Raw genomic sequence first — 13,011 nt, forward strand, 5'->3', positions numbered from 1 at the left:
TTTTTAGGAAAAAAAATAAAAAAAGGGGCAGCGCTCTGCCTAGATTAGTGGCGTGGATCTGTGTGACACCCAGAGATCTTAGAAGAACTCAAAAGGGGGAGATCTAACATACAAGGTAGAGCATATTGGGCCAATCTAAGGCATCTTCCAACCGATCCACATCTAACTGATCTCTAAAGCTTTCTGTACTGCAGATTCTTTATATCTCAATTCTGCAGTCACAATTAATATGTAAATAGATGCATAGTATATAAAATACAGGTCTGTAATGTACAGAAAGATTATTAGATGTGCATTTAAATGGCAGCATCAGTGGTGTAATAATCCCTCAGAAGACACCTGAAAAAATCATATGGACCTGCCTAGTTTATGTTACCTGCAAAGTTTTCCGGTGAAGTTGCTAGTACACAGGCACGAATATCCGTTAACCCCATCTATGCAAGTGGCCCCGTTAGCACACTGGTGGCCATGGCAGTTGTCTATGTCCTCTTCACAGTTTAACCCTGTGTAGCCAGGTTCACAAATGCACTCGAATGAGGCAATCCCGTCTGTACAGTTTCCATGAACGCAAGGGTTGGAAAAGCATTCATCGATGTTGGTCTCACAGTGGGTACCGGTCCATCCCTGGGCACACACGCAGCGGTAGGAGGTGTAGAAGTCTTCACATGTCCCCTCGTGCCCACAGGGATCTGAGCTGCAGGCATCCACCTGCAAACAGCCAGTAAGAGCGGGGTTTGCAGATATTTTGAGAAATTGTTCCTCCTGAGGTTTTTTAGTGTGGACAGCAGCATTTTCAAAGTAGGAGAGATAAATGCCACTGATTTCTATGGTGCTCATACATCCTCGCAGGCCATCCAGACTGTCAAAAGCTTTGTCAGCCACATAGATGTCTGTCTCTTCTCTTAAAAAGTTGAGGCTTCCTGCAGCAGTTGTGCTAGTTGCAGTGTCTTTCTTGTTATCTATATCAATGTGCCACCTCGAGAACTGGGACAGGGGCTCCACCATGGAGACCATCACCTGATGCCACTTCCCATCGCTCACAGGCAGTGAACTAGCGAGGGTCAGCTTATAAAAGCTGTTGCCGCTTTGCAGCTGGAAGAGTAGTTTGGAGTTGTGAATACTGATGGTAACAAACTCTGGCTCCTTCTCTGCGTGCAGCAGTATCACATCTGTGTTCCTAGTTCGAAAGCCAAATACGATATTGGTGAGGGCTCTGCTGATTTTCCCATTGCTTCTGTAAAATAACGCGCTGCTTCGGCCGCTAAACACTGCATTAGCAAGACCTGTGCAAAGATAATTGAAAAACTAGGCCAGCTTTAAAACAGTATGTGCAGACAGTATCTCTTCAGTGCCCCCATGCTCCCTGCCATTTAATTCCTTTTGTATCTGCTCAAAAACAACCAAATTCTGCCAGGGTTTCAGTGATCCTTGCTTGCCTCTTACAGCTACAGAGGTTACAGGGCAGTGCCAGCACCAGCTTCCCTGGTGCCACGGGAGTTGTGTGGGTTTGTGTCACCTGAAGCTCTGTTTCTGGAGCTTTGAGTGACCAAAGTCTGGCCTTATTTACTGTAATGTAAATCAGAAGTATCTCTAGTAAAAGGACCTATGTAAGTACATAACCAGAGGTAATAGTTGGGCCCTGCTTCTTATGAGGGGAGCCCATCTCGGGCACTTAGCAAAGAAATAATAGCAAAAGACCAGGTCAGCAAGGCTGATGGGGCTCGATAGCTTTTTATAGGCTTTTATGGACATAGCCAAATCTGACTGATGTAACCATACTGGTATTATTTTAAATGGTATTTTGGGAAGAGGTTAAATGATTACATTAGTTGCATGAGTATATTAAGATTGAAAAAGTATTTAGCTATTAGGTATTTCTTCTCATTGTAGTACTTGTCTACAGTATCAGTTCCTGTATTCACATTTGTAATCAATAGGTAGGAAATGGTAGGTAGTATTTCCTTGCACTTCTCTGCTTCATTGGTGTTATCTCTTGTTCCTCCCTTAGGCAGAGGAGTTGACCATGACTGTATACAGCTCAGACCTGAGGCTGAATATTTCTAAAGGAGATGTATTTGTCTATGTTTGTTCCCTATGCATCAGCAACTAGTTTTTCCCCATGATGGACCAGCACTGGGTGAACCTTTGTTCTCAATTCCTCTTTTCTTAGATAAGGCATTAAGAGGTTTTAGAAAGTATTGGGTTAGATCCCAATTTACTCTCACTGATGCAAAAAGGATGACTCTCATTGAAGTGAGCTGGCAAAAAGCCACTTCCAAATCAATGTAGGAAGTCGTGCCTGTTGTGCTTAAAGCCAGCTTCTCCTGCTGCGTGCAGGCTGCTGCAGCCTCGCTGCCGGCACTGAGCCTGCGCTGGCAGGACTGGGAGGGCAGCAGAGGACTCGGTTTGTACTGCTGGGAGTGAAAATTCATGGGCAGCATTATGGCAGTTTTATGGACTTCTTCACAAAGGTATTTGACATCTTTCATTAGCATGGTTTCTACTAAAATGCACTAACTCAGTAGACTGTAAATTTGCACATTCTGAGATTTATGAGGATTATAGGCTGGGGGAAAGACAGGAGGAATGTCTTCTGCTTGTACTTCAGACAAATTTAGCTCTGCAAGATCCCAAAACTGAGATAAGGGGGGATTCTGAGCTTTCTCTGGGCTCAGTAAATCTCAGGAAAAAGAACCCTGGGGAACCCCAGTGTAAGATTATGGCTGGGGAGCAGCAGCCGAAGAGAACTTGCTGTTCACTGCAGAGTAAATGCTAAAGCAATTTACCTGAAACCTCCCAACGACGCAGGCAATAAGCACCATGAATTATTGTATTGCTCAGTGACTGTCTATCCCAATACTAATGCAGTCTTTCTCACAGAAGAGGTTTCCTTCAAGGAAGCCATACCAAAAATGAAACTCAGAGCTTTTCAAAAATTATTTCTGATTTTTTAAACATTTCACAAAGCTGTTTTAGCTGTTTTTAAGCTTAAAAGCTAAAATATTCCTGCTGAAATCTTATTAAAACCTGACCACAGCTAGGCATCTGGATGTGCTTTTACTCTTAGTTGTGCCGCTGGGCATAAGTTTTTGCAGTTACTTGATGCTCCCCACTTCAGCTCCTTCTATCTAGCTTCTCTCTGTCTTTTCTTTTTTCTTTCTCTCTCTCTTTCTTTATCTTTTTTTTTTTTTTTTCCTTGTTGGAGTTCATGTTTTATTAAAATGCAGTAGTGAATTTTACGAGAGAACATATTTGATGTTATCATTCAATATGTCTATTATAGAAGGTGCAATTATTTTAATTTCAGTAATTATTTCAATTTCAGTTGTAAATTTTAACAAGTGATGCAGTGCTGATTCTAACAATCTCAATGAAAATAGCATAATATTGATCTGCTTCTTAATTGTCTATGGTATAAATCTTTTCCTGACCAACCTTCTCATTCCTAAGAGTCATGACATGAAGAATGTCAGACATTCTAACAAGTTCCATCAGGCTTTGCGTATTTATCTTCCTTCACAGAGTCATTAAGACTTTATAGCAAAAAAAAAACATTAAAAAAATAGTAAAAAAAAAAAAAAATTTCTTTATAATCCTTCCTTGCCTTTTAAATTCTGCTCCAGTTCAGGGTGGCAAATAAAGACATTCAGGATGGCTAATGTTCTTAAGACAGCCAGTGGCCATCGCTTTTCCAACTAATGGACTGCCTGTAACGCAAGTGCTTCTTACGAAGATACTGGTTTAATAGCTGTACTACTGACATTAAGGTGACTTTCTTCAAAGATATTTAACATTAAAGAATGCAATGTAGCAATGTCACGCAGCTTGTGTTTTCAAGAGGGTAGAGAACATCCTAAGGTTAATCCAACACTAGATATCCTCTTATCTCTTTGCAGTAGAGGGATGTGGGGTACACTTGCACTCTGGTGGTGTAGTGATCTATTCTGCAACCTTGACAAGTTGAGTTGAAAAAGTCAAACGTGAAGGTCATGCAAACATCAGTGTCTGTGTCATGGGGTATGGCTGAAAATGCCTGTGTTTGGTAGGGCAGAATTTTCCAATTAACTTCACTCTACTTACAATTAACTTGATTATTATTATAATATCGAAATAGCATTTGAAAGAACCTTGAAAAAAAAAAAAAAGAATATTGAGTTTTACAGAAATGCTGATGAAAATTTCAATTGTTTCTAACCTCCAGAGATGACAGGAATAACTGAAATGTACCTACATTCAAATCCTTGGTGCACCAGCTGGCATTGTGCTTCATGAGGACAGGGCCCAAGCTCACACCACTTAACTTCCTCGCATGCTTTCCCCGCTGTATTAGGGGGACATGTGCAAGTGAAGTCATCCCAGAGTGAATAGCATACACCACCGTTGTGGCAAGGGTTGGACTGTGGGGAAAGAGAAGAGACAACCTAAGTGTGAATAAAACTTGCTGGACTCACAACTCTAAGGATATGGGACCATTTGGCAAGAAGGATAATTCTGTTTATTTCAGGTGGAAAGCAAATAAAGACCGGCACTAAGACTTCACAAAGCAATTAATAACTGGTGAACAACAGTATTGTAACCTTGAAATATTTTCATTCTCTACTATGCCATTCTCTACTATTGCCATTCTCTACTATATCATCTTGCTGCTGATATTCATCATATATAACGTAACAGAATCTGTTTTTTCTAGCATTTCTAAACATTTTCGTAAGATATCATTATTATCAAATATTGTATGGAAAGATAAGAAATATTATTTTTAATTACCCATGACGAACTCGTGAAAATGTTACAAAAAATGTCATTCTTACCTTGCAGAGGTTGTCACCCATGCAGCCTCTGGTGACATTGACCAGGGTTCGGTTGATAAAAGAATTCTGGGAATTGGTGATGGGGAAGAATTCCAGTGGCTGGTTATTCACTCTTACATCTTGGATGCAGCCTTTGAAATACCTGCCATTTCTATTAGTTTCTCTGTTATCTGGTAGGCCTCCGATGTAAAGAATATTCTTACTCTGGGTGGATTGTACTGGAGTAGAAATAAAGCCTAGATATTGAGAGGACTGGAACAGGTCAATCTTATTTGGTTCTATTTTTAACGTTATTAAGTAGAAGTTTCCATCATTCATGGAGTGTTTTCCTAATAACTTCATGGAATTTAGAGCTAACACTGTGACTTTCCCACCTTCCAAGTAGACTCTTACATAGACGGAGGTACTGTTTCTCAAAGCCAGTAACAAGCCAGAAGATTTGCGTGTTCGGACAAACATTGATATATTCAGATTTTCATTCTGAGTGGCATCAACAGAAAAAGCAGCATAGCCTGAGGAGTCCTCAGATCCAAACCGGCCCGGAATATACTCTTGGAATTAGCGATAGGGGAAAAAAGAGAGAAAGGGAGAAAAAGTTAGGGCTAAATTACAAAGAAGCTAACACAATGAAAAAATAGCTACTTCTGGTAATATTTACTTATGGCAGTAAGATGTGCTGGTATTAATGGATGTATAAGGACTTGATCCAGCCATAAAGGGCTTCTATTCCAAAACTCCTGTTGGCTTCCATGGCTGTAACATTAGGCCACAGTACAGGACCAGATGTTATATTATTGTGCATATTTTTCCCCTTTATCATGCTCTGTGTAATGCTGTGTTTTCAAACAGTTAAGTAAGGACAGATTTCTACATGTTCCTGGATTGGTCATCAGAAAGATAATTTTGAAAGAAACTAACTGCTTTGATCATTTGATGACCATGGAAGTTAATATAATTCTGGATCTATGTGATTTTCCATTTTGCGTTGATTTCAATTATACAAATAGTCAAAAGCTGCTCAGCAAAAACCTCTTGTGTACAACTTCCAAATAGCGCACCCATTTTGTCCTGCATAGGCTCCCCAGTTCTTCAACAGACTTTCTGTTGCTCAGCACGTGCTCATTTGAGTCCTGCTCATTCCTGAGTGCTCATAACACTACTGTGTCATGGGGAAAACAATCCAGGATTGAGTAAGCCTTTTTATTTTTTTCTGCTTATCAATTAAAATGATTAAACCAAAAACATCTGTCTCTCTGCCTTACTCTCTATTTTCAGTAATGATTTTCAGACTTGTAAGGATACAAATATGTAGTCCAAACCGTATTTTATTCTGATGAATCATCTCATTAAAGCACAACAAAGTGTTTCTATTTTTACACTTCAAGTTTCATGATCTTGTCCTCAGCATTATAGACTTCCTGCCTAAACACTTTCAAGAGCTATTTTTTAATATATCAAATTCATAGAAAGAACAAACCAAGCCTTTTTTTAAATGCTCACATAGCTGAACAGTCAGTCCCATTTTGCGCAGTAAAACTCTTAGGGTGAGACCTCATAGGCCAAGTTCTTGCCTGCAGCACTACTCTTTTTTTATGACTACATTAAAATAAGCAATGAAAATAGGGTACTGACTGCGAAGCCCCTAACAGACCCTTAATAATCACACTGCACTACTATGTGGCAAAGTAGTAGTATTTAGCGACAGGAAAAAATCCCTTGCTTGTTCCTAAATGATTTCATAAATTAAATTAAGAAAAAATAGTTCTATGCATAAGATTACCTTTATTTTTAGATGACTGTTAAAAATCTGGTATGTAGAAATATGTACTTGTTGGAATGGGTGTTTTGAGGCATGATACCTCTTTAGCCAATATTTCTTCTGTAATATTGGTACTAGAGACTGAAATATTTTTTCATGTTGGTAAAAATAAAATTTCTGCTAGAATTATGAATCGTTAGTCTTCAAAGAGGTATTTCATGTTTACAATTACATTGTTGTATTTCCCTCTATTTATAAATACATACATATACATATATCATCAGTCTGATCTGTTTGATGAGATGGCTAGCATCACCTTGGTCAATATTAACCTCTTGGGTCACAACATGTGGATGTTGATCAAAATGAGTCAACATCTGTTTGTTATTTTGTGTATGTAGAGAAAATATTGCTTCTTGTCAATTAAATACTTGGCAGCAACTTTTCTTCAAAAAGACACTAGCGTTTCTTATGTTATCCCTTACCGCAAGTCTCCCCCACTCTGCCTTTTAAGAAACTTGTCACAGCCTTTTAAATATGGCATATATCTAGAACCTATGTATCAAAATGGCATGGTGCCATGATTTGCAAGGAATATTGTGGTCAGCAGCAGAAAAAAAAAAAAAAAAAAAAAAGGGCAAAAAACCCCATGCACTTTCTAATCATTCTCAACAGTTCTAATGCCAGTATAAGCCTCTCCTGGCCCTGACTGGTTTTAATTTCGCTTCATATAAGGAGGCAAACATATTTACCAGATGTTGTCCTATACTCCAAAGTTGCTTTCCAAACGTTTGGATAAATTACAGCTAGACTTCAAAGAAGTCTGTTACAATTACCTCTCAGACTTTGTCATTTTGCAATAAGGAAAAAAAAAACAATATTGAAAAGTATTGATAACTATTAAGTATAGCATACAAAATGAACTTGTATTTGAACGTTTTGAAATGCATTTCAAGCTGCAGCTTTCTGCAGCAATACATCCAATAGGCCCCTGGGGCTAGTCATTCAGCCGGTGCAAGTCAGCGTGGCTTCCCTGGCCGCAGTGCAGCCCTGCCAGCCTAGACCAGGTTAGTCTGTCCGTTCTCATCTGACCACAGCACTGCTGTGGCACTTCATTTTTTTGATTTCTTGGTAAATGTATATACATATATATATATACACGTGTGTGTATCTATGTATTATTGTACGTCTTCTTCTTCCCTAAACATTTGCTGTGGTTGAACATGTGTGCATGGTTAGTAAGGGGGCAGAGGTGGGAGCAGGGGCAAGGCACTGCAGGGAGGACTCAGCCCTGTGCATTTTTCAAAATCCCTAAAATGTTTGCTGAGGAAGGGTTGCAGAGTCCACCCCAAGACATTCCTGAGGGGTGCTTATTTACAGCTCCAGAGCTACTCGCTGCCGTTCCTGCACCAGATGTGGTACAGCAGGGAGCAGTGCAGAGACCTGCTCGTGTCCTCCCACTTGGCCTTGGATCATTGTAGCAGGGAACGTGCTACAGGCATTGCCAGCTTTTGAATCCCTGGTCGTCGCTGCTGAAGAGGCTGTTTTCTGAGATGTGCTCTTCTTTCACTGAGACACGGACACATCTTCCTCTGGTCACCAGTTATCTGGCAGCAGCAGCCTCTGCCAGCCCCTGCCCAGAGCTGTGTTGGACTCGACTGAGATGAATGGGCCTTGGTCCCGGTCTCTGAAGCCCTGGCTTCTCCTCAGGCTAATCAGATTAAGTTAATAGCATAATCCCATTCATTTTGTAAAATTGGAATCTCTCTCTCTCTCTCTCTCTTTTTTTTTTTTTTTAACTTGCAGTACTTGTGCTGGCGTTTTATTGCCTTAAATGAGTTTCTTTATAAAAGCCTAGAGAGCTTGAGGATAAAATTTTGAAAGAATGCTTTGAAAATAAGACTTCAACTCCAAGTGACTTGGTTGCTTTCTAAATTTTACTCGAGTGAACTACAGTTTTCCAGAGTTTATGGAGTGCTAAGAGTGCTAAGAAGATTTCAAAACTGGATGAGCAGAATCCACCAGTTTAGCCTGACTTTTTTTTTGTCCGGCTGAAAAGCAGCCTTCCTGGGAAAGTAACTAGCAAATAATGAACATGTGCTACTACTAACCTCTTGTGCTTTCCTACCAGTGGGCAATAAGTTCCAGAGATCCTAAGGCACGTGCTGGTTCATCACTGAGGTAAGCAGGCCGGTATGTTTTGAACGACCACTGAAAACACTAATGCCAACAGCGTGATCTTACCTGCTGAGCACCGGGGCCCTGTGTAAGGCCGGTAGCAATCGCAGTGGTAACTCAGCCACAGGTTGGTGCAGCGTCCCCTATTCTGACAGGGGTGGTTTTCACACCAGTCCTTTTTAGTACATCCTGTCTTGACATTTAAAGACGATTCAGGTGATGCATTCTCTGGAGTAATAACATTCAAGTCTATTTCAATATCCTGAAGACAGCCTACAAATGAAGGTGTAGAATGTATATTGTTGATGTTAAGTAGAGAGCTGCTGCTAACGTTCCCCACTGGTAAGCTGCCCAAAAATGTGCTCTGAAATGCAAGCCTCACGTGATCATTATCTATCATAGCAGAAGTTTTATTGACACATGATTCTGCACAAGAGCTGTCAAGTAAATTAAGAGTAACAGCTCTTGCCAAGGTTACCTCCACTGAATGCCATTCTCCATCACTGACATTATGTGAAATATGCAAAAGAGCCCGTGGCTGGTTTTTGACTTGCACAGACAAGTGTAAGTAGCCATTCAGTAACTCCAGCTTCACAAATGTGTCTTTCTCCCCTCGATGAAACAGAAAGGTTGTGGGTTGCACAGTCTGAAACCTCAGGTTTACATTATAGAAAGATTCCTTTTTAGGGGTCACGGGATTCTTGAACCAAAGGAAACTGTTTCCTTGAAAAGAAAATGTAGTTATGGTTTCACAGTGTATTCCAGTATATCCAGGTGAGCATATGCAGCTGAATCCATGTTGGCCATTTTTTAAATGTGGGATACAGATTCCATTATTTTGGCATTGCTGATCAGTACAGCCATGGAGAATTTCTGTGCAGTTCCAGCCACCGTAATAAATCCCTTCTTTGTCTGCGGGTGGGCAATGGCAAGTGTAATTCCCAGGAAAATTCTCACAAATTCCACCATTTTGGCAAGGGTTCATGTAACATTCATTGATGTCTTCATCACAGTGAATACCTGAAGAATAAACAAAGAATTAGACATTTTGGAGTGAACAACTAGAGCCCAGAATTGTGTTTTTAAGAACTTGTGCTTTCTTAAATTATCTTTAATATAAGAATGAAATTCTCAGAGTGAGCAGGGAGCTGTGCAGTGTAACAGTGAGAAATCCAAAGAGCATCCCTGAATCCTATCACAATTGGGGTGAGATGCAGTGAGATGCACCTTATCCACAGTAAATGTGCAGTTGCACACTTCAGAAGCAGTTGCATACTGCATCTCTTCATGAATGGAAGCAGAGGTGACTTCTGGTCCATCAGCTATGTTCTCATACTGAGAGGAGAATTGTCGTGGGACATGAGGATGTGAGAAAAGCTGTTGGAAGGGTTTGAACCCATGTGGCCCAGAAAAATATTCCTGGTACCGTACATCTGCAGGGAAGCATCCTTTACTTGTCCTATTTGCAAACTGTAAAGTAAGAAAAGAGGAACAGAGTATCTTCCCAAACATCCCAGAGCTTGATGATTAAAGCTTGGGTGATAGTGAGCCATAGTTCCTTTTCTTCCACGTAGTGCATGGCTTCTTGTGTATTGTGTAAAAGGGGAGCTCCTCATCTCAACTTGACTGGAGTTTGATAGATATAAACCAAGTATGCATAGTGGGTCAGGCTGCACAAAGACAAATCTGTTTGCCTTGTAAAACTGATCTGCTTATCCCTCTGCACTGTTGTTTACCTATAAAATTGTAATTATAGTAATTCTCTCTTGAACATTCGAGTGACTGATAAGTATGAAATGGATCAGGGAAAATCTGTTTCTTATCCCCCTTGGAAGCATTCAAAATACCCAAATGTTTTTTGAAGACTCATGCAAAATACAGCTCTTAGTATTTCCCCTGTTCTGGAGAACAATACAAAATGCTAGTTTGGAACTAACTGCAAAGTATTGTCTGCACAAAGTAATTAATAGACATAATTATGCCTGTCCCTGCAGCAGAATTGCCTCAAGCTCGTCGCTGGCTTATCGTGTTAGGTGCCTGTAAATTAGATCCTGAGGTATGCTGGGACTCTCCAGGTTGCAGCGAGGTACAAGGCACCACACCTAGTTTTACATGCAAATTCACATAGAGCTTTATTTTTATAGCAAAATGCAGTCATTTTTCATGGAAAATCACAGAGCAGCATTCAGCCACAATGAATAGCTTCAAATAGCAGCAGATAAACGTATCTACTCAGGCTAATTCCCCGCCTGTCCACTTTATTCAGTCACAATTGTAACTAGACCCATCTCAGGGAGCAGTAAGTTCTGAGAGCCAGAAGGGACCTGGGAGCTGGCCGAGATTTGTTTTAAAGATTGGACAGAGTGAAGTGGTCATAGCATGTATGCAAAAGGCCCTCTTAGCAGTGATCTTCCTCACCACAGTGTCCTCCTTCAATTACAGCACATGATCTGAAGCTTCAAGCAGAAACTATCAAGCACCGTAGTGCTTTTTCTGGTCTGACAATGGGGTTTTACCGCAGCAGCCTCTGTTTTCCAGCCAGGCTTATATTTATTCCGATGTGAGATGTCTGTGTATACCTTAATGTGTAGTGGCATCTGGCAGAAATATGAATCATTAGGCCTGACTGTCTCAAAGTGACATGCACTTCCCAAACCTTTACTGACTGGGGGCCAGAACAACGCCTGCTTCACCCAGTTTGTGGCAATTTCTGTGTAAGCGATTTGTCCTGCTTTTACTATTCTAGGATATGAAAAGTGAAGTTACCGTGAGCTGTTTCCTGTTTCAGTCAATGTTTTAGTACATCTCCTGCTTTGACATGCAGAGCAATGTGACCACGGGTCTTGTGTACTACTCAGTTTTACTATGTCAGCTGTAGAAACATCGGTCTCATTGGATTTTTGTGTCAGAGAGAAAAATTAATACAGCTGAAAAGCAGTAGGATTGGGTATGTATGCCTTGCCATAAAGCCTCAGAGTGGTCAGGGCGAACATAAGGATTTACAGACCAGGAGCTCCTATTAAACCTTCCATAGGAAACATCAGACAAGTGAATGTCTGTCTAGATGCTTAGCTGCTGCATGTTCAGCTCTGAGTGTATTTGTTTACTGTCCCACAGCACCTGCAAGGCATCATTTTTGCCTTGCAGCTTGCGGTCAGTGGCACGTTGCAATAGGGACTTGTCCTTTGAAAGGGTGAAATAGATGCGTGAACTGAATCCAACTTCACAGTAACGTTCAGTGTCTGTGCTGTTCTCTACCTCATAAAATTGGAAGGAAAAATAATGAAATGGTTTCATGAACATCCTAAACTTGTTTGAAAATCATATATGTTTCTGCATATACATTTAGATAACACACTAATAACACAAGCATCTGTGTCTAGCGAAGAAATTAAATTTGTTTTATGAAAAGAAACAAATTGGAAGTGCATTCTTTGCCCATAGTGAATAATATCAGTTACTAAATGCAAAGTGACTATCACAGAAAGACCTCAATACATATATCATTTCATAAGCATTTCAGTGACTGAATACAAACGCTTATTTTCTAAGCATTAATATGTTAAAAAATAATGATTTTGGGGGTACCTCTATAAATATTTGTTTATGCATACATATAAATACAGATTCAGATGTCTGCTATTTCATAATAAGATTAGCGCAAACATAAATATAGGTCACACCAAAGGAGAAGTAATAAAACATTTTTCTTCATAGAAGGAATAAAAAAATCAGCTGTTCTTACAAGTGGTGGTTGGTATTGCTTGTTATCTGCCAACTGCTATGCAAGCAAAGACCACTGTCACTCAAGATAAAAGCACTCTAGATAAAAGGATTAGTCAATATTTATAGAACTGTATAAGCAGTTCAAATAGCTCAGGTTGGAAGAGAAGTTAGCATTTAAAAAAAAAAAAAAAAAGGTTTCTGAAAAGATATACCAAAAGCAAGTGCCAGGGAACTAATTTTTTTCAGTGGTTACATGCATTAGCTCAGCTAAACATGTTTGTGTTTTGGAATTTAAAGCATTTTCTCTTCTAAATATATTATATAATACCTACAATTTAAGATAAAGCTATTGTATTTTGTTTATATTTTGATAGATAATAGTTAATTTTTCCTCCTATGAATTTTTATTCAAAACAGAGATGAAACAGCTCCTTTGACTCTGTTTGACAACAGCACTCATACCTTCGTCTCCTTTTTTCACTTACACACTACCATTACAGCGTAGCTATTCTCTACCTCAATTAAACTGTTTCATAT

At 39.8% G+C, this 13,011-nt stretch overlaps 1 protein-coding gene and 1 long non-coding RNA gene across 5 annotated transcripts in view; one reads left to right on the forward strand and one right to left on the reverse strand.

The window, feature by feature from the left end:
• CRB1 (crumbs cell polarity complex component 1) overlaps positions 1 to 13,011 on the reverse strand; it is a 108,397-nt gene that overhangs the window by 36,364 nt on the left and 59,022 nt on the right. For all 3 annotated transcript variants that reach the window (XM_035333575.1, XM_035333574.1, XM_035333573.1), the window contains exons 6-9: positions 8,815 to 9,768; positions 4,812 to 5,362; positions 4,232 to 4,397; positions 377 to 1,283 (exon numbers count right to left, since the gene is read on the reverse strand). In XM_035333575.1, the coding sequence (XP_035189466.1) occupies positions 377 to 1,283; positions 4,232 to 4,397; positions 4,812 to 5,362; positions 8,815 to 9,768 (2,578 nt within the window). The remainder of the gene's footprint in view (positions 1 to 376; positions 1,284 to 4,231; positions 4,398 to 4,811; positions 5,363 to 8,814; positions 9,769 to 13,011) is intronic.
• The window catches only part of LOC118170946, a 67,319-nt gene continuing 56,528 nt past the window's right edge, over positions 2,221 to 13,011 (forward strand). The window contains exon 1 of one of the 2 annotated variants that reach the window (XR_004752962.1): positions 2,221 to 2,471. This is a non-coding gene — a long non-coding RNA (uncharacterized LOC118170946). The remainder of the gene's footprint in view (positions 2,472 to 13,011) is intronic. The other variant, XR_004752963.1, reaches the window with a different exon arrangement.

The sequence above is a fragment of the Oxyura jamaicensis genome, chromosome 8, assembly GCF_011077185.1.
Source record: "Oxyura jamaicensis isolate SHBP4307 breed ruddy duck chromosome 8, BPBGC_Ojam_1.0, whole genome shotgun sequence".
Lineage (NCBI taxonomy): Eukaryota > Metazoa > Chordata > Aves > Anseriformes > Anatidae > Oxyura > Oxyura jamaicensis.